The sequence below is a fragment of the Pelodiscus sinensis genome, chromosome 16 (genome assembly GCF_049634645.1).
Source record: "Pelodiscus sinensis isolate JC-2024 chromosome 16, ASM4963464v1, whole genome shotgun sequence".
NCBI lineage: Eukaryota > Metazoa > Chordata > Testudines > Trionychidae > Pelodiscus > Pelodiscus sinensis.
In genome coordinates, this window is record NC_134726.1 from 2956212 (window position 1) to 2976616 (window position 20405).

The 20405-nt window shown below is 48.0% G+C and overlaps 1 protein-coding gene across 4 annotated transcripts in view; it reads left to right on the top strand.

Annotated features, from left to right (window-relative positions):
- Positions 1-20405, top strand: part of CLUAP1 (clusterin associated protein 1) — a 99483-nt gene that overhangs the window by 23142 nt on the left and 55936 nt on the right. For 3 of the 4 annotated variants that reach the window (XM_075899090.1, XM_075899088.1, XM_075899089.1), the window contains exons 6-8: positions 10666-10749; positions 17234-17367; positions 19027-19168. In XM_075899090.1, coding sequence (XP_075755205.1) covers positions 10666-10749; positions 17234-17367; positions 19027-19168 — 360 coding nt within the window. Of the gene's footprint in view, positions 1-3951; positions 3971-10665; positions 10750-17233; positions 17368-19026; positions 19169-20405 lie in introns of those variants that run through there. The other variant, XM_075899091.1, reaches the window with a different exon arrangement.

Here is a 20405-nt window from a genome sequence, read left to right on the forward strand (position 1 = left end):
TCCCGGGCTTCATTTGCATAAGCGGGGAGCCGCCATTTTTAAATCCCCGCTGCTTCGAACCCTGTGCAGCGCAGCTACACGGGACTCGAACTAGGTAGTTCGGACTAGGTTCCTATTCCGAACTACCGTTACTCCTCGTGAAATGAGGTGTACTGGTAGTTCGGAATAGGCACCCTAGTCCGAACTACCTAGTTCGAGCCCCGTGTAGCCGCGCTGCACAGGGTTCGAAGCAGCGGGGATTTAAAAATGGCGGCTCCCCGCTTATGCAAATGAAGCCCAGGAAATTCAAATCCCGGGCTTCATTTGCAAGTGCGGTATGCCTACATTACCCCGCTAGTTCGAACTAGCGGGGTAGTGTAGACATACCCTAATAGATTAGTAAGACAGGATTTCTCTTTACAGAAACCATGTTGACTTTTGTCCAACAAATTATGTTCTTCTACATGCTTCACAATTTTATTCTTCACTATTGTTTCGACTAATTTGCCCAGTACTGAAGTTAGACTTACCGGTCTGTAATTGCCAGGATCGCCTCTAGAGCCCTTTTTAAATATTGGTGTCACATTGGCTACCTTCCAGTCATTAGGTACAGAAGCCGATTTAAAGGATAGGTTACAAACCACAGATAATAGCTCACTAATTTCCCATTTGAGTTCTTTTAGAACCCTTGGATGAATGCCATCCAGTCCCGGAGATTTGTTAACATTAAGTTTTTCTGTTTGTTCCAAAACCTCCTCTAATGACACTTCAGTCCGGGACAGTTCCTCAGATTCACCACCCACAAAGGACGGTGCAGATTCGGGAATCTCCCCAACGTCCTCAGCCGTGAAGACTGAAGCAAAGAAATCATTTAGTTTCTCCGCATAGTTACAAGCTGGGGACCAACCAGTTAAGTAGCAGTTCTGCAGAAAAGGACCTGGGGGTTACAGTGGATGAGAAGCTGGATATGAGTCAACAGTGTGCCCTTGTAGTCAAGAAGGCTAATGGCATATTAGGTTGCATTAAGAGGAGCATTGCCAGCAGATCCAGAGATGTCATTATTCCCCTTTATTCAGCTTTGGTGAGGCCACATCTGGAGTATTGTGTCCAGTTCTGGGCCCCCCACTACAAAAAGGATGTGGACGCATTGGAGAGGGTCCAGCGGAGGGTAACCAAAATGATTAGGGGGCTGGAGCATATGACTTATGAGGAGAGGCTGAGGGAGTTAAGTCTGTTTAGTCTGCAGAAGCGAAGAGTGAGGGGGGATGTGAGAGCAGCCTTCAACTTCCTGAAGGGAGGTTCCAAAGAGGCTGGAGAGAGGCTGTTCTCAGTAGTGACAGATGGCAGAACAAGGAGCAATGGTCTCAAGTTGTGGTGGGAGAGGTCCAGGTTGGATATTAGGAAAAACTATTTCACTAGGAGGGTGGTGAAGCACTGGAATGGGTTACCTAGGAAAGTAGTCGAGTCTCCATCCCTAGAGGTGTTTAAGTCTCGGCTTGACAAAGCCCTGGTCGGGTTGATTTAGTTGGGATTGGTCCTGCCTAGAGCAGGGGGCTGGACTTGATGACCTTCTGAGGTCTCTTCCAGTTCTATGATTCTATGATATTGAAAGCAATTTTGTTTCATTGTCTAGCTGGGCGGTTTGTCTTCGTAAGGTTCCCCAGACATTTCTCCTCTTTTAAAGTCACCCTCCGCTTGTAATTCCAAAGAGGAACCTCTGCCCAGTGGCTTTAGCATGTGTACTCAGTAGAGAATTCAGACATTATAACAGATATGTCTTTCCATGGGCTAGAAGAAATAAGGCTCTGCCCTTCTGTCACACTGTGGAACAGACCAAGCAGATGGCAGCCTGCTAAAGAAACTAATCATGACAAGGATCAGAGAGGGAGCCATGAGAATCTGTATCTGCAAAACAATGAGTGCTGTGTCCTCTTAGGGTATGTCTCCACTACGTGCCTCTGTTGGCAGAGGCATGTAGAATAGGCTACCTGACATAGTCAGTGAAGCGGGGATTTAAATATCCCTGGCTTCATTAAAATAAACATGGCCGCCGCGCTGTGCCAGCTCAGCTAATTGTTGGCACAGCGCGGCAGTCAAGACGCGGATTGGTCGACAGGGGAAGCCTTTGTCGACTGCTTCCTTATGCCTCGTGGAACAAGGTTTACAGGAGCGGTCATGGAACAAGGCTTCCTTATGCCTCGTGGAACAAGGTTTACAAAGGCTTCCCCTGTCGACCGATCAACGTCTTGACTGCTGCGCTGTGCCAGCAATCAGCTGAGCCGGCACAGTGCGGCAACCATTTTTATTTTAATGAAGCCAGGAATATTTAAATCCCCACTTCACTGACTGTGTTGGGTAGCCTATTTTACATGCCTTTGCCAACAGAGGCATGTAGTCTAGACATACCCTTAAAGACCAACAGATCTAGTTGGGCATCTGTTTTCATGGGCAAAAACCCTTGCACCTGCCAAAGGGGTTTTTGTCCACAAAAGCTCCTGCCCAAATAGATCTGTTAGTCTTTAACATGTCACAGGACTCCTATTTTTGTAGTCTTGACAGTAAAGTCAAAAACCCTGTACAATTCTGGAGCCTGAACGTGGCTTGCAGAGCATTGGTAGTATGTATAAACTATGAACATCTCCCCTCTTGTCAGGTTCGTGAAGGTACCTCTAGGAATCCTGCTGAGATTTTGGCACTGAAAGCAATTGTACTCTCCCAATGAAATTGACTAGCTCTGGAAATATAGGCTGCGATTGGGTGCTGCACACAGGAGGATGCAGTAGAACTTCATAGGCTCGTCACTAGTGATGTAAAATTCTGTTTAATTGGTTGATTGCTCGCTGTGGGGGAGGGCGGGTTGCTCCAGCCTGGCTGGGCTGGAGCAGCCTAGCCGGAGCGTCCCCTGCCTATGACACACCCGGTTCCACTGTGGACAGGGACTGCTCTGGACAGCCAGAGCAGCCCCTGCCTGTGACGTGCCTGGGTCCGCGGGGATAAGAAGCTGCTCCTGCCCCCACCGGTTAACCTTTCACATCCCTACTTGTCACACATTTGTTTAAATTCTCTTCTCCTGTTTGTCTGCCAGTCTAATCATTCTGTTCCCCAGTTGTGCTGGTATCCATGAGGGAATCTCCCCTTTGGAAGCATCAGTTTGCACCAGTGGTCCTCAGACATATTGTGGCATGCCGCCTGTTCCTGTCCTGGAAATTGTCTGTGCCTCCCTGGGAGCCAGGGGCTGTGGTCAGGGCCAAGGGCTGGGTGTTGCTTGCGGCGGCTGGGGCTGGGAATCATGGCCAGAGCCAGGGCTGCAGCTGGGGATGGAGTGGGAGCAAAGCTGGGTGCGGAGCCCCTGTACTCCCTGGGGGCTGACTTTGGCCCCACCCCCTTACACTGTCTGGACATTCTAGGGTGCGTGTCCCTCAGTTTGGGGGACCATTGTTTTACACAGTCCCTTACCTAGCTTAGCAGATCTGATTCTTTTTTATTCTATCTGCAGAGTCTTTCATGAGACAGCCCCAAGTCTTCCAGTCCTAGATCATCCCAGAATCTCTTGTCCTGGCTGCTGTGTGGTTTAGTGCGGACAGCATGAGTGAGTGGAAAGCTTCACATGGCTCAGTGGGAAAGTATTGCTGGGGGCGCACTAGAAAAGCAGGAGAGAGAGGAGGGCTGCTGTCTGAGAAGGTGGTATGGGTCATGTTAGTTTGGAGGCAGATTATGGATCTCTTCTGGGCCCTTGACTAGCCTGATATTCAGTATTTTGAGAACTGCCTCCAACCCCGGACTCTGCCTTGAACATGGGAATAAAGCTGGGCTGCTCTTTCTCCCATTTTCTAGGGTGTATCCTTCTGAGACTGCTGGCAGGTGCTCTCATAGGACCCAGTGTGAATCTCACAGCCATGCACTGTTGTTCTAAAACACAAACAATGAAATTATAAAGGAAAACCAGATTGGGCCAGACATTTTCACTTTAAGGCCAGAAAAGGCCATTATGGTAAGCTAATCTGACCAGTTCTCACACTGCTGTAACTGTGGTTGTTTTGACATGTTCCTTAGTGCCAGAGAGCCCTTTTAGCTGCTTACTCAGGAAGATGACAGTAGCATTTCTTTTCCTTCATTCTCACCCTGCGTTTGGACTTGCAGGAACTAACACAAGCTTTTTAGAACTGTTTGCTATTGGTGCATAATTGAGTAGATGGCATTCTAAAAATAAAAAGCAGATGTTCTCCAAAAGCCTTCAGGGAGCAGGCAAAGCTGCTGAGTGACATAAAGCCAGAATATCAATTATAAACATCCTCTGGAGAACACAGCACAGGCTCATTCTCAGGTGTGGCTAAGCTCTGCTTCATCTAGGACCCAATGATGGCATCACGCCATTTCGACCCTTCTCTGTTTTAGCACTGTCTGCTTTCTCCCAGCTGTACACCTTTTGTATGGGGGGGAGAGGCGGGAGCTGAGAGAGGAAATGGTGTAAAACTCTCACTTCAGTACTATGGCTTTCAGGGACTTTCCTTAAACTAAGCGGGGGGGTTGGGGCTGAGGGGAGCAAGGGATTCCCCGTTGGCTGGGTCTGTTGGCTTTACTACCCCTTTTCCTTAAGTCTGTATTGTGTCAATGAATTGGCCATTTCAACACTAAGAGCAAGTTTGTTGCTTTTAGCGTTTGCAGAGAAAATGGAAGGGTTATTAGCTGCCCTGTTTGGTCTCAAAATAGCTGGCTAATGTTGGGCTGTCACTGCTTTATGACTTTTGTTTGTATTGCACCTTTTAGGCAAAAGGATCCCACAGTGCGTTTCCTGCGTTTTAGTTTGCATTGCTTCCACGCACCACTGAAGTGCAGCCAGCTCTAGGGAGAAAGGCAGCAAACTGGTGAACACTGCATACCACACTACACAACAGTTTAGGACAGAAAGTGGAGCAGCTTGTATCTAATTTAACTTTAGGGGAGATTTTAGGTAGACAAGAGTTAATTATAATGTGACCAGGGTTAGCAACCTGGCTTCTGCAAAAAGTGCCCCAAGTGGTCAGGACCTTAGTACTTTGTCTCTTGCAGAAGGCTTGCTGCTGATTTGATTCTTGTGGGCACGGCCTCAGCTCTCACCCTGATATGATGTGGAGATCAACTGTGGCTGAGTCTTCCTGACTGGCTTTCTTGACCCTTGGAAACGTCTGTCAGTGTGATGCAAGTTTGAGATGGGTACACTCGGGACACACTGGAATTTTAATAGCTTCATTATCAACAATATTCTCTGAAGCAACTGAAATGCAGGAGTTTTGCAGTGATAAAATGAAAACAGAATTGTGCCTAAATTTGTCTGCATGCCAGGTGTCTATACTTGGAGCACAGCAACCAGACATAGCTTGTTCTAGATCCCAAAGTGAGAATTTAGACCTTTGGCTGAAACACTTTCTTATTTGTTAGGCCATTTGTACTTGGGCAAGAGCAATTCTTCTAGCTTGGCTGATTTCTGATTGCTTACGTCCTGTTTCTGCTGTGAGTGTGTCAGATTCATCTATGCTGCTAGAAAGGGGAACGCAGTCCCTCTTTGTGCCAGCGAGGGCTTTGTGTGGGGTTCCATCACAAAGGAGGACAGGCAGTATTTTCACTGCCCCCCTCTTCTGCAGCTGCGAGCAAGAAAAGGCAGCTCTCCTCTTCACCAGCGCTCAGAGCATCCCTTTGGCTTGGCCGGGCTTCCCTCTTGATCCAGATGACCCCTTTTGGGGACTCCGGGGTGGTGCTGGTAGAAACTGAGCCTGTGCATCTGACTGTACCAGTTCCCTGTATTTACGAATGGTAGTGTTTACTGCGAATCTCAGTAGATTGAAAGTCATGTATCAGGCCCACAGAAATCATCCCATTGGCCCCAAACATCAGGAATATAAAAAAAACCCATGGGATATTTTTTTTATTCTATGTCTTGACTTTTTAGATTCCATCTGTCCTCAGCCAGTGTGTGTGAGAATATCAGATTAAAAAGTGACTCGTTAATGTCCACAGAACGCATACTTCTCTCTGGCAGCTTAGAGATGCCATTTAGCCTCCTCATTCTTAAGACGGGGAGCTACCATCCATTTCCTGTTACCATCTTGACTTTCCCCCCTCCTATTTCATTTCCTTTGCTAAAAGGAGAGCTGGATGATAAATAGTTTGAGAGCTTCTGACCTAATTAATGCACCATGATTTACACTCCCCGGTAGAACTTATATTACTTGGTAAGGTTGATGATTACAGCTACTCATAATAAAGAAATTCTCTCATCACTCATATCAGCAGTAATGTCATAGACACATTAGATACATTTTTAAAAATAATACGTATTGGTTTAGCCTTGTGCAAGGGATAAATTCTCTGACTCCCACCCATTTCTCTGCCCGAGAGTGGGCAGCATTGCTCCTCTTCTGCTCTGCTTCGTGCTCCAGAACCTCATTCCCCTCCTCCTGCCTCCTCCCTTCCCATCCCATCCCTGCCTCCCCACACTCTATACCATAGAATCAGAGAATCTAAGGGCTGGAAGAGTCCTCAGGAGTCATTCAGTCCAGCTCCCTGTGCAAAGCAGGACCAACCCCAACTCATACCTGCTGTCCTGGCTCTGACTCCCTGGGCTCCAGAGCCCACCCTCTTCTCCTCCATTTCCCTGCAATTCATGGTGTTCCTTCCCTCTCCCCATCTCCCTTTCGCCATGTCTCTGCTGCTTCTCACAGCCCATGTGCCCCACTTATTCCCCTGAACCACAGAGTGGTGCCCATTTTGCCTATAAGCATTGCTTGGTGAAGGTTTCAAACAAACACAAGGTAAATGGCAGCATCTTTCTGGCTTCATTCAGCCTCTTTGACAGTTGTAGGACATAATGGACATTCTGAAGGGAACATTTGTGGGTTGGCGCCTTTCATCATGTTTCCATTGGATAAGTTGAAACCTCCTCAGAATTGCTGGAATCCCAATCGGATGGCAATGGCTGGCAGTCTTGTCTGCTCTGCTATTGTCGATTGGTAAAGTGCCTCCCAGGTCTCTATCAGCCTTATGTTCCGAGCACAGGCACGGTTGAGGTCTGGTGAGCTGCAATACCTAAGCTTAACCAAGCTGAATCAAAAGGCCTTAAAGCATAAAGAGCCTCATTCTGAGCTCTGCTGGTGCCTTTTTACGCCACCCTGAAAGATTGATAAAGTCTTGAATTGAGCAGAAATAGGCTTCTGGGCAGGGCACCTCCCAGCCCTCCAGCTCAGGGAAGTTCTCAGCTCAGTATAGAGCTAGTCCAAAGGCTTTGCCCTGGTCCTGCTTCTGATCTGTGGAACAGGGTAAATGGAGACAAGCGTGTCTGGGATATGGCTGAAACACTGCACTACTGCTGTTTGCTGTGGAGCCACCAGATGCAGAACATAAAATGGAGCAGGCCTGGGATTATCCTAATCTATGTGTGAGTGTCATGCAGACCATGTACAACCCCAGAATATGGGGAACCCAAAAGTGGCTTAGTCAGTTCTTCTGGGATGCCTGTTCCAACTACAGTAGTAGAATAAGAATCTGGCCCATGGAGTTTGAAATCTTTCCCAACTTTATTCATAAATTATAGCCAAATTAAAATTTCTTTGAATTAAAATTTGAATTAAAATTTCTGCTTTCACCAGATAGTTCCAAAGTTGAGTCAAAGCAAAGAGGACTAAAGGCACCTGTAAATGGTGTCTCATGTGGTTTTTGTAGTGTCCTTTTTAATGACTGTCAGCTTTAGTTAATCAAAATTACTTTTATACTTGGCTTCCCTGATTTCCAATTAGTGTTTATTTATTGAGCAGCATTGAGCTTTTGGGCACTTGAACAGGGAGCATGGATAACTGGCAAACAATCAATGTGCTCATGAATACCCCTCTGGTTCAGAATGTTTGTGTTTTCTTTTCATTAACGGTTCTACTAATCAGATACATGTCTAAATTGTTCCCATCTCAGCTTAATATTTTTTTCTATAATTCTCATCCCTCTTGAGAGCTTTCCTTTTAAGAGTTCGTTTAAAAGAAAACTCTTGTGTATTTTGAAATATACCCTGATCAGCACATCTAATTGCAAAGAGCAAATCACTTTAAAAGAAAATGTTCAAAGCCTGATTTTTAGCCTGGCCTACCTTTTTGTAAGCACGAATAAATGTTGGCACAGCTGATGTCATTGTGGTGTGTGACTACTTGGGATGTACACAGAATTGGGCAATGACATTAGTTGTGCCTGCAGACAATTAAAAGTGCAGTTACATGCATCTGCAAATTACCAGCACAAGAAGGTAGCTTGTGTTTTAAGACTCAGGCCCTAAATGTCATAAACACCAAGTCATAAAGAAACAATTAACCATAAAAGAAGCAGCTGCCGTCATGATTTGGAGGAAGACTGAAAGAAAGTACAAGCTGTCAACGTTCATGGGAAAACGGGCGGGCACAGGAGTTATAGTCACGTAAAAAGCTTTGCTTAATTTCATAATAACTTAATAACGTTAAATTAGCCTGTTTGGTTTGTTAAATGAAATTTACCTTACAACAGTTCAGGCAGTCCCAGACAAATCGGTCAGATCTTCTCTTTTTTCAGACCTAGTTTGCACTACCAAGCTAGATCTTTCTCCTCAAAGCTAAGTTCTTGTGCAAGACCATGCGTAGCTCTTGGGAGTTAAGTGGCACTGTGGCAAGTATAAAGATTGTTCTGAAAATCTATTTTTAAAAATATATCAGTGGGTTTGTCATTTAGCAAATATAATTGCTGGACATTTCTGATAAGATTTGTCCCCTCCCAATCTTCAAGCACTTATATAACTAAATGTACTGCTGCGAGTAAATCCCAATTGAAGACAGTGGTATTAGTAGTGGTAGTAAAATAAAGCAATTACACAAGAGTATGTGGGATCTGGGGTCTTGGTTTCTTTTTTCCCCGATAAAGAAGCAGTAAAAGTCCACTAGAATTCTCAGGTCTTCCTTCCTTTCTCCTCTAAATGACTTTTTAAACAACTTCAGTGATGCTCTTGTTTCCAGTCCTGTAGTCAGATCTACAAATGCAGACTCTGTTCAGCATGAGAGGCTGTGTGCGTGGCTCTGACTGCAGTATTGAGCCTCACTGCAGAGATTTGCATGGATTTCCTCAGTGAGGGGATGAGTGAAACTTCATGCAGCCACGGGCATTAAGGGAGACAGGAGAGAAGAGCACATTACGTTTTCATAGATGTTTGAAACCTGCCACCACCAGCAACACTGCACAAGTAAGGATAGCATGGCATCAGGGGCTCCTGACTCTTACCATTAGGCATGACAACCCACCACCTGGTCCCTATGTGTGCTCCCTTGAATGAAAAAGACGAAAAACAAAACCACTGTATTGTGTACGGGCAAACATGTTTCACAAAGCAGTCACTCACTTCATATCTGACCTGTCAGTCCTCACTCTCAATAGAAACCTGCATGATACCTTCAAAAGAAGACTCTGGGAGCTTAAATGTCTAACTTTGATAGACACTACAAATCCTGGATGCAAAAAAGACACTGGACACTGACTCATTACAACAATGTGTAACCCACAAACCCTCCTTTGTCCTCTGACCACAGAGATGTGACCTCTGCACATAACCTTGAATGGTTTCTTTCAACTCCTCAAGCTTCACAATTTGTTCCACCTTGCATTGAGCTGTTTCGCTCAGATTGCCTTTCCCAGACCTGAAGAATAGCTTCCTGTAGCTTGAAAACTTGTTTCCTTTCACCGGCAGAAGTGGATCTAATGAAAGCAAATATCTCCCCCACCGTCTCTCTCAACTCTCCTGGGACCAGCATACATCTGCCCGTACAGATGAGCGTTGAACCCTCCTCCACCCGCAAACTGACCAGGCTCACAAGGCTTTCAGTAGCCTCTGCTGTTCACCTCAGAGCACCATTTTTGGTGAGGGCTGTTGAATTCCAGTCAGCACCTCTTTTCCCTCTGGCATGGGCCTTAGCTGAATTAGGAAGAGGGAACTGGACAGAACATGACATCTACTGATTGCTCCTGCTAGCCAAGTTAATGGTAGTGGTTCTGAATGCTCCTTAGGCCTAATCTGTGGGGCAAAAGAAGAACCCTTCCCTCAGGGTGGCCACTGTTGCTTGGGAAGGTGGAGTTCCCACAGCGGCGGAAACCCTCTTGTGTCACTATAATCTGCGTCTACACTATGGAGTGTTTGGTGTCATAGCTCCACACTCTGGCGACCAGCTTCAGCCCCAGTTGCACAGACAAGCCCTTAGTCTGGTTAACCGAGGCATTTGGCTCGTAGTGCTGAAGTAGATATGACGTATGATCGTCGTTTGTGAGCCTTTCAGTTTTTATTCAAGATAATGAAATTAACCTTCAAGGGTACATTTTGAGGAAGGTCTGTGGGGTTTTAACCTTTGCAATTTCATATTAATGACAAGGCTGAAATTGTGCCCTTAAAGGTGTGCCCAAGTTAGGGCAGTAAGTCTTATCCCACTTTGAAATGATGTCTGCATTGCTGATTCTTAACACTGGCCTCCATTAACTCTGTCCTTTTTCAGTGCTTCCCATGCTATGATGCTTTCTAAGCAGTGAGGCATCCATATTCAATCCCACTCCATTTACTACGCACACGCCTTTGTCAGAGTTGCTTGACCGGCTCCAGTTCTGTGACTGTTAATGCCTTTGCAGGCTGCTTGAATACATTGGTGGGTTTTTATTTCCTAGGAGTTGAGAACGGAATCCATTGCGAGACCTCTGGAGATAAACGAGACTGAAAAGGTGATGAAAATTGCCATCAAAGATGTTCTGGTAAGCATATTGCTGTTCATTAATTTGCTTTATTATTAATTTTTATTGTACAGAATTTCCATTCCAGCTGTCATTTGTGTAGGTAGAACAAGATTCATTTTTACCAGTGAATAGGAATTGGAAAACATATGTATGTATGGCTTGTATCCCACTCCAAGAGCAGCGTCAACAAGTAATATTGAACTGCAGTTGATAGCTCAGATAATCCACCACATCTTTGCTCCTGGCAAATGAATAAATACAAGTTCTCCAACAGGGAGGTTCATTTGTGTTCACCTCTCTCTCCATGTAAATAAAGTGTGACCCTTAATAACGTATTTTTCCTTGGGAAATCTGTTGGTTTTAAGACAAACTCAACCCTTGAATTGAAACAGCTGACTTTGTGTAGGCCCAGGTATATGTGTCCTATTGACTCCTGGCTGGTTTTCAAAAGCCACAGTCTGTCTATAGTGCTGCACTGTGCCAGCAGCAGCTCCCATCATTTGCTCAAATTTACAGAAGTGCCTTAAAGGCAGTGGGCAAATCAATGCTTCCGTGATCTGGGGGATCTTTCACCCCCTTTAGCAAAGCACTGCCTATACTCACGCTTCCCCTGAAGTAGCATCTTGTCTGCCACTGTGGAAGAGAGCAGATCTCTTTCCCACACCCTTTGGACTTTGTATACCTTTGAATACTGGCTAAACAAGGATGGGATTGTGCTGCATAGGGCAAGCATGCATGCTTGGCTGGCTATTGTCTATTGATAGTGTAACGAAAACCAGAGCACGTGTGTTAAAATACATGATCTTTGCCGAAAGGCCGAGAGCCTTTTGAATAACTGTGTTTTGGGGAGAAGAGATCTGGCAGATCTCTTCAGTTACCCCCTTCGGTTTTCCATCCTCCATGGACGTTTTTCCCTGTCCGGGTTGGCTGATGAAGTGTCCACAGAAGCCTGGCAGTGCTTTTCCAATCCTCCACTGGAAAGAGCCAGTAGACCAGCGGTCTCTCACCTTTCTAACCACCAGGTCACTTTTTGAATTTCAGTGCAATGTAAGATCTACCTCAAACCCAGATACCCTTGCCCACTTCCTTCCCACCCCTTCTCTGAGGCCCTGCCCCTCCTCCACCCCTTCTCCGAGGCCTCACCCTGCTCACTCCATCCCCCCTGCCTCCAAATCCTCCCTCACTTTCACCAGGCTGGAGTAGGGCGTTGGGATGCAGGCTCTGGGCTTGGACAAAGGGGTTTGGAGTGCGGGATTGGGGTCCAGGAGGGATTTCAGGGTGCAAGCTCTCAGAAGTGTTTGGGTGCAGGGGGACTCATTTCTGGGGCAGGCAGTTGGGTGTAGGAGGAGGTTCAGAGCTGGGACAGCGGTTCAGCAAGCAGACTGGCTGGACACCGTTTAACTGAGACGGCTTCTTGATGATGGAGCAGTGGGGTTAAGGCAGGCTCACTCCTGCCCTGGCACCACTCCAGGAAGCAGCTGGCATGTACAGCAATGGCTTCATGTGCTGCCCTTCATCTCCAGGCACTGAGCCCACAGCTTCTACTGGCCACGGTTCCCCATTATTGATCAATTGGAGCTGCAGGAGTGGTGTCTGGAGAACAGCAAATACCACAGGGATAATGACTTCAGCTACGACTGGCTCGGTACTTTAGAGCTCACGACTCAAAGAATTAAATGTAAGCGTAAGAGAGAAATCAAAATGATGAAATGCACAGACTAGTCAAAACCAAAACATGACCCACTTTGCAAGCAGTGAAAGAGGTAACAACAACCCCCCACACGTGTGTTGGGTCAGGAGATGAGAGGGAGGGACAGACTGTGTTTGTGAGAATGACAGACACACACACACTGTGTGAGAGCGACAGAGATTTGCATTGCCAAGCTCGCTCCGTCCCCTTCTCTCTGTGTGGAGACAAGGTACAGAAGTGGGGGGAGGAGGGACACCCTGACATCAGCACCCCCCTCACTCCCTCCCACACCGTGCACAGCAAGCAGGAGGCTCCCAGGGGGCAGCTCCAAGGCAGAGGGCAGGAGGAGCATGACAGTGGGTAGAGGGGCAGCTGAAGTGCCAGAGCACAGAGCACTCCCGCCCCATCCGAACGCTGCGTGTCCCACCTCTGCCACTCCCTTGTGTCTCTGAATGGCCAGGAGATAGCTGAGCGGGGCAGGTCTCTTATGGTAGGTCTGCCCTGCAGCATAAGCTTGTACTTGATCCCTGGCACAAGGCTAACTCCCCTTGCATCTATACACTGCAGTTGTCCTGACCCAGGGCCCTAGGGCCCTGCAGGGCTGGAGGGACCCAGGATCTGAGTCCTATTGCATTGCAGTGCAGCCACAGCCCTGCTTGATTCAACCCCAAGTCAGTAGGTAGTATCCCACAATTCCAGAGGACAACTTCCTTAGTCCTCTCTCTCCCAGCTGTCTGCAACCTCCTCTGTTGAAAACAGAAGCCCCTTCCCCCTTTGCAAATGGCAGCAGCTCAGGTCAGCGTTAAGCCATTCTGTTTTGGTCAGCAATCTGCAAGTACACTCGGGGTATGTCTACACTACCACCCTAGTACCAACTAGGGTGGTAATGTAGGCAACCGGAGTTGCAAATGAAGCCCGGGATATGAATTTCCCGGGCTTCATTTGCATCTCGCCGGGCGCCGCCATTTTTAAATGTCTGCTAGTGCAGACTCTGTGCCGCGCAGCTACACGCGGCACGGACTACGTAGTTCGAACTAAGCTTCCTATTCCGAACTACCGTTACTCCTCGTTTCACGTGAAGCCTAGTCTGAACTACCTAGTCCGTGCCGCATGTAGCCGCGCGGCACGGAGTCCGCACTAGCGGACATTTAAAAATGGCAGCGCCCGGCGAGATGCAAATGAAGCCCGGGAAATTCATATCCCGGGCTTCATTTGCAACTCCGGTTGCCTACATTACCACCCTAGTTCGAACTAGGGTGGTAGTGTAGACATACCCTCGCAGAGTAGCCTCCTGCGTTTGCCTTTTGTAAGCCAGCTGCTTCCTGGTAATGCACAGGGCAGGCAGTAAAGCTTTCCCATATTTCCTAGGGCTGGAATGGCACTGGGGTCTCTGGGAGATGGTTACTTTGACTCAAGTCTGTGCCATGCAGATGCCAGAGCCTCTGGTTTGAGCACTGAACAGAATAATATTAATTTAGGGTTACAATACAGTGCAGATGCTTAGGTCCAGCCCTACCATTGATCAGCTGACTGGAGTCTCACTAACTGACTTACGTTGCAGGGTGGACACACACATTTTAAATTCTCCCACACTACTCCACTTGGAAGAGAAGAGGTCTGTTTCCAAGCTGGCGGTGGTGCTGACCCTACATTGTAACTGGGGGAGCATTTAGCTTTAGATCGGTAGGATTTCAAAGTGACCGAACCTGAGGATTAGAATGGAGGTATGGGGGTGCCCGGCTCTGCAGAAGAGGAGGGGGATTGGGTTAGAGCGGGGAGCTGGGAGTGCCTGGCTCTGAGGGAGAGGAGGGGGATTGGGTTAGAATGGAGGTATGGGGGCGCCTGGCTCTGGGGGAGAGGAGGGGGATTGGGTTAGAATGGAGGTATGGGGGCGCCTGGCTCTGAGGGAGAGGAGGGGGGTTGGGTTAGAATGGAGTTATGGGGGCGCCTGGCTCTGCGGGAGCGGAGGGAGTTGGGTTAGAATGGAGGTATGGGGGCGCCTGGCTCTGAGGGAGAGGAGGGGGATTGGGTTAGAATGGAGGTATGGGGGCGCCTGGCTCTGGGGGAGAGGAGGGGGATAGGGTTAGAACGGGGGTATGGGGGCGCCTGGCTCTGGGGGAGAGGTGGGGGATTGGGTTAGAATGGAGGTATGGGGGCGCCTGGCTCTGGGGGAGAGGTGGGGGATTGGGTTAGAATGGAGGTATGGGGGCGCCTGGCTCTGGGGGAGAGGTGGGGGATTGGGTTAGAACGGGGGTATGGGGGCGCCTGGCTCTGGGGGAGAGGTGGGGGATTGGGTTAGAATGGAGGTATGGGGGCGCCTGGCTCTGGGGGAGCGGAGGGGGATTGGGTTAGAATGGAGGTATGGGGGCGCCTGGCTCTGGGGGAGAGGTGGGGGATTGGGTTAGAATGGAGGTATGGGGGCGCCTGGCTCTGGGGGAGCGGAGGGGGATTGGGTTAGAATGGAGGTATGGGGGTGCCTGGCTCTGAGGGAGAGGTGGGGGATTGGGTTAGAACGGGGGCATGGGGGCGCCTGGCTCTGGGGGAGAGGTGGGGGATTGGGTTAGAATGGAGGTATGGGGGCGCCTGGCTCTGGGGGAGAGGAGGGGGATTGGGTTAGAACGGGGGTATGGGAGCGCCTGGCTCTGAGGGAGAGGAGGGGGATAGAGTTAGAATGGAGGTATGGGGGCGCCTGGCTCTGGGGGAGAGGAGGGGGATAGGGTTAGAACGGGGGTATGGGGGCGCCTGGCTCTGGGGGAGAGGAAGGGGATAGAGTTAGAATGGAGGTATGGGGGCACCTGGCTCTGGGGGAGAGGACGGGGATTGGGTTAGAATGGAGGTATGGGGGCGCCTGGCTCTGGGGGAGAGGAGGGGGATTGGGTTAGAATGGAGGTATGGGGGTGCCCGGCTCTGGGGGAGTGGAGGGGGATTGGGTTAGAATGGAGGTATGGGGGTGCCCGGCTCTGCGGGAGAGGAGGGGGATTGGGTTAGAATGGAGGTATAGGGGCACCTGGCTCTGCGGGAGAGGAGGGGGATTGGGTTAGAGCGGTGGGCTGGGGGTGCCTGGCTCTGGGGCGGGGGGGGGAGAATTGGGTTAGAGCAGCGAGGCTGAGTGCCTAGCTCTGCAGGAGGAGGGGAGGGCATTGGGTTAGAGCAAGGGGGTTAAAGCACCTTAAACTCAAAGTCTTTGTGGATGCAAATAACACATTTACACATCAAATTATTGTATTATAGTCAAACAAGACCTGAAAAATATGATAAAGTATACCTAAAACATAATCTATAATAATAAATAATTACGACTTTCTGATAGAAGTACATTTTCTTTGGGGGCCCTGAAAGCTATCCATTTTCGTTAGTGCGGCCCTCAGTAGGCTTCAAGTTTGACATGGCTAGTGTAGGCAGACACTGCCCATGCTGCTCTGGGGTTACACCCATCCAGAAGCATAGCTGCCCTCCCAGCTGGTTTGTAAAGGACTCAAGGCCAAACAAATTAAATTATTGAACTGCCAACTGTATCCAACACCTGTGTGTATAATGAGAGGAAGCAGAGCTCCAGGTTTAACTACCATGCCAAATCAATAGATACACTAGGTGATCCCTCCATTTGCTTTTTCTGCTGTTTGCAGTCTCTGTGCATCCCACGTGCTGTTAATATGGATTGATATCTGGGGCAGTGACTCTTATAAGCCAGTCTCGGCATATTAGAGTGGATAGTTCATGGCAAATATCAATAATGCAATCCCACCTCAGCTGGTTAGTTGCAGACCAATTAATGAAATGATCTAGGGTAGCTGAACAGCATATAACCTTCACTGCTGGCATTTTAGCAAACACATCGTTCTTTCTCAATTAAGCCACTCTCAAACGATCCAAGTTTCAAAGATGTAAATGCCTTGAACATACCCAGCACATTTTAACATGCTTGAAGGGGATTTTTTTTTTACTTTCTCTTTTCCTGATTGCAGTTGAGTACATAGCACTATTCTGACTGCAGTTTATTTTGGAAAAGATGGCCATGGCAGGGCTATGAAAAACCAAAGCGCTCAAGACCGATTATGTTCTTTTTTGCTGTGGTAGTTGTCAGGAAGTAGCAGTGATCCTGTCGATCACTGCCAGCTTCTAGCAAACAGGGGTTGGAGACCTCATCCCTGCCCTTCCTGGCCAACAGCCATTGATCTTCCATGAATTTAGCTAGTTCCTGGGTGTGGGCCGTGCAATAGAGAGAAGATTCTCTGCTCACTCCTATCCACTGCACCTGGGCCCAAGAATCTGAATGCCTGGTAGTGATTTATAGCACCAGCCCTCTCATTTTTATGGTCCATTGTACTTCATATTAGAAGACTTAATAGGGTGGGGTTAGGAGTTGGGGAGGGAGCTGGGCCAGAGGTGGGGCATGGAGTGGAGTATGACAGCTATTCAAAAGTGCATTGCAGTACCATGCAACGGTTTAGGACAGGAACTGAAGAACACACTAGCCAGTTGTAAATGCAGAATGCATGCATGCATGTTTGATCCCAAGACAATGGCATTGGCTTACTTTCATGTTGTGTCAGTGCTCAGCTGTGCAGAATAATGATCTTTCTGATGCTGTCAGTGAGACCTATGGCATATGATTGTAATAAGAATGTGACACACGGGAGACCTGGTGGGAGACTGATCTTGCCTGAGCCCGATCACAAGACGTGGCTCAAAGTTACAAAACTCTGTGATGACACAAGGTGCAAGATAATGCATAATTGGACCCGGAGTCTGAAAGATGATTGGAGCTACACTGCTACAAGCCACGGCTCAGCCACTCATTCTCTCTTCCAGGAGCAAGTCCAGAAGACAAGGGACATGTTGAATAACGTGGCCTCGGATGAAGCCAACTTGGAAGCCAAGATTGAAAAGAGAAAACTGGAACTGGAAAGAAACCAGAAGCGACTACAAACCTTACAGAGTGTCCGGTAAAGACTGTACCATTTATCCTTGCAGAATTGGTAAAAATGGTGTCAAAGCATATTCTTAATGCCCAGTGTAATGGGGATTGACTAAGCTGTTAGGACTCCAAGAAACATGCTTCTGCTCACCTGAGGAAGAGGGTTTTGCCCATGAAAGCTCTTGATGCTGTAGTTATATTTATATTTGTTAGTCTTTAAGGCGCTACAGGACTACTTGTTGTTTTTCCAATCAATGTGATAGCCTCTGAGGAGTGCAACAAATAAGATGATTTGCCATTGCAAAAATGCCCAAGCTAGGCTGTAATGATTAGTTTTCCAGTCATTGGGTTTGGAAACTAACAAACATTTTGTCATTGTTAAGGTGGCCAAAATGTTACTTTATTTCTAAATTGTCACTCCAGGTTTTCAAAATGATGAGCCTTTAAAAAAGTCATTCAACCCAAATGGTATCTCTGCGCATGGAAGCTCCCAAGAGAAATAATGGTGAAACGTTCTGCTCACACACCCCAGCTGTTGAGTTCTAAGATGTCTCCAACTTTACAGCTGCTGTTGGGTAGTAGATGAAGAAACAGGTCACGCGGCAGTCAAACGTTAACTCGAACTAAGTCCTCCGTGTAGCCGTGGGCAGTTAGTTCGGACTAAGGGGATTTTAAAATGGCGCCCGGACGGGAAGTTACAAATAAAGCCTGGGATATTTAAATCCCGGGCTTCATTTGCAACTTCGAATGCCTTCGTTAGCCTCCCTAGTTTGAACTAGGGGGCTAGTGTAGACATACCCTCAGAGATCTTGTGTTGAGCATAAGCACTTCCTTCATCTGTGAGCTCACTGATGAGATAAAATAAGGAAGTTGGGGTGGGGGAAGTGCCTGTGTTGTTTGTATGTAAATCTCGTGGTTAAAAACCCTGACTTTACAAGATGGAAGTGTCTGGGGTGGGCGTGGGCAGCCGAGCAGAACTGGTGTGCGTGGTACAAGAGCATCCTTCTAGCACAGGTTTGCCTGAAGGCTCATTGCTGGTGGAGGACAGGCACTCAGCCAGCCACATTATTAGGACAATTCTGTTGCAGAGAATTAACATATCTTGGCAGGCACAGATAGCAAGCCTGCTGGGGCCTGGACGATGCCTGCTTTGAGGCATGGAGCACTGATCAGCAGGAAAACAAATTTCTTGCTAGTGTTGTCCTCGCTGCCAGGGTAAAATGCCACCCTTCTGCTTATGTGGGCGGGTGTGGTAGAAGGCTGCCTGCCATTCTCCTTTGTCCTTGCACACCTGTGCAGTCCAGGGTAGAAAAGCAGAGCAAAGCCGCGGAGCACGCGGGCAGCGGACAGCCCAGACACGTCTGGGCTGCCCGCGTGTTCCGCCGCTTTGCTTCCTCTCCCTGGTCTGCTGGAGACCAGGGAGAAGGAGGGCCCCGTTCATAACTGCGGATCCGACATAAGTCGGATCCGCGTAACTCGGGGACTGCCTGTATTTCGAAGTAACGGGCTGCTTCAATAGACGTGGAATAGCTATTTTGGGATACTTCCGGTATCCCAAAATAGCTCCGCAGTGTAGAAGTACCGTAAGGGCTAATAGTGTAGAAACACAGAGAGACCTGAGAAAATGAACGTATATAATGCAGCATTCTGCAGCTTCCAGTCATTTTCCTTTCTGTGGGCTCTCCAGACCGGCCTTTATGGATGAGTACGAGAAGATTGAGGAGGAGCTGCAGAAACAGTACAGCAGTTATCTGGAAAAATTCCGTAATCTGGCCTATCTGGAACAGCAACTGGATGATCATCACAGGCTGGAGCAGGAGAGGTTTGAGGTGAGAAAGTTTTGTATTTCTGGACAATACAGTCATTTAACTAAATGTGTTTTTTATCCTCTGCCCCATGATGCATACCACTGTCTATTACCTAGCAATAGCCAAAAGGACTTTCCTTGCCTCTTGCTGCTTCCGACAACAACATGCTGTCCCTGAATGCAGACCCTCAGAGCTGTGTCTCCAGTGATAAGGTCATTGGCTTCGTGTTGTCTAGTTTTGAATTGAGGGATCTCGAGCCGACAAGAGAACACACTGTAACTCCTGAGTTAATGGAGTTAAGCTGTTGTAAAATATGCATAAATTAGATCAGCAGCAGGCAACTGCTGCCTTTTCCAATCACTGCAACTCTTCCCCTTGCGTCTTTTATTTCTCCATTTGTATCCCACATATTTGCCATGGTTCATGGAAAACTAATTTTCAGCAGTTCTGAACTCCCACTGTCTAGTTCTTTTAAAGCCAGTGGGCGCAGCTTGCAGCTTGACAGTGGGTGTATTTACACTTAGGAGGTACTTTCTATATCCTTAAGGCATCTCTACATGGCATACCAGGTTATTCTCCAGCTCCCCAGCTTGTTTCATAAAGATAACATCTTGTGTGGACACTGCCACAGTGCACTGGAAGTGCCAGAGTGTGGCTGAGCATATTCCACTTTGCAAGCTCACTTTCCTGGGCACTGTTTGTGTCCACACAGCATGTTGGTGTGCAGCCAGCTGGTGCGCTGTAGAGTCACACCCCGGCTTGCAGTGCAGAAACCTGTCATGTAGACATACGCTTACTGTTTTCTCAGTGCTTTGTCAGTGAGTGTGTCTAAGACCTTGTCTATACTGGCAAATTACAGGGCAGTAAATCAGCTCCCAGGAGTCCATCCCGGTAAGGCACTTAATACGCACTAACTCCACAGTTGCTGCATTCTAGGTAAACCACCTTGACAAGAAGCATTGATCTTGCTGCACAGTGGTTACAGCACTGGGGTACCGATGTGGACAGACACCCTGGTGTACTACAGCTCTGTGACTGGCCCCCACTGCCTGTCCCACAATGCCTGTTCTTGCCTCTCTGGTTATTGGCTTGAACTCTACTGCCCTGCCTTCAGGTGACCAGCTCTCAGACCTGCTCTTTACATTCCTTGGGAATGTTGAAAGTCCCTTTCTCGTTTGCTTGGCAATGTGTGGAGTGCTGTCAGAGTTTCCGACAAGAAAGGTGGGAGGAACGCCCAGCGCCCCTTATTCCACGCCAT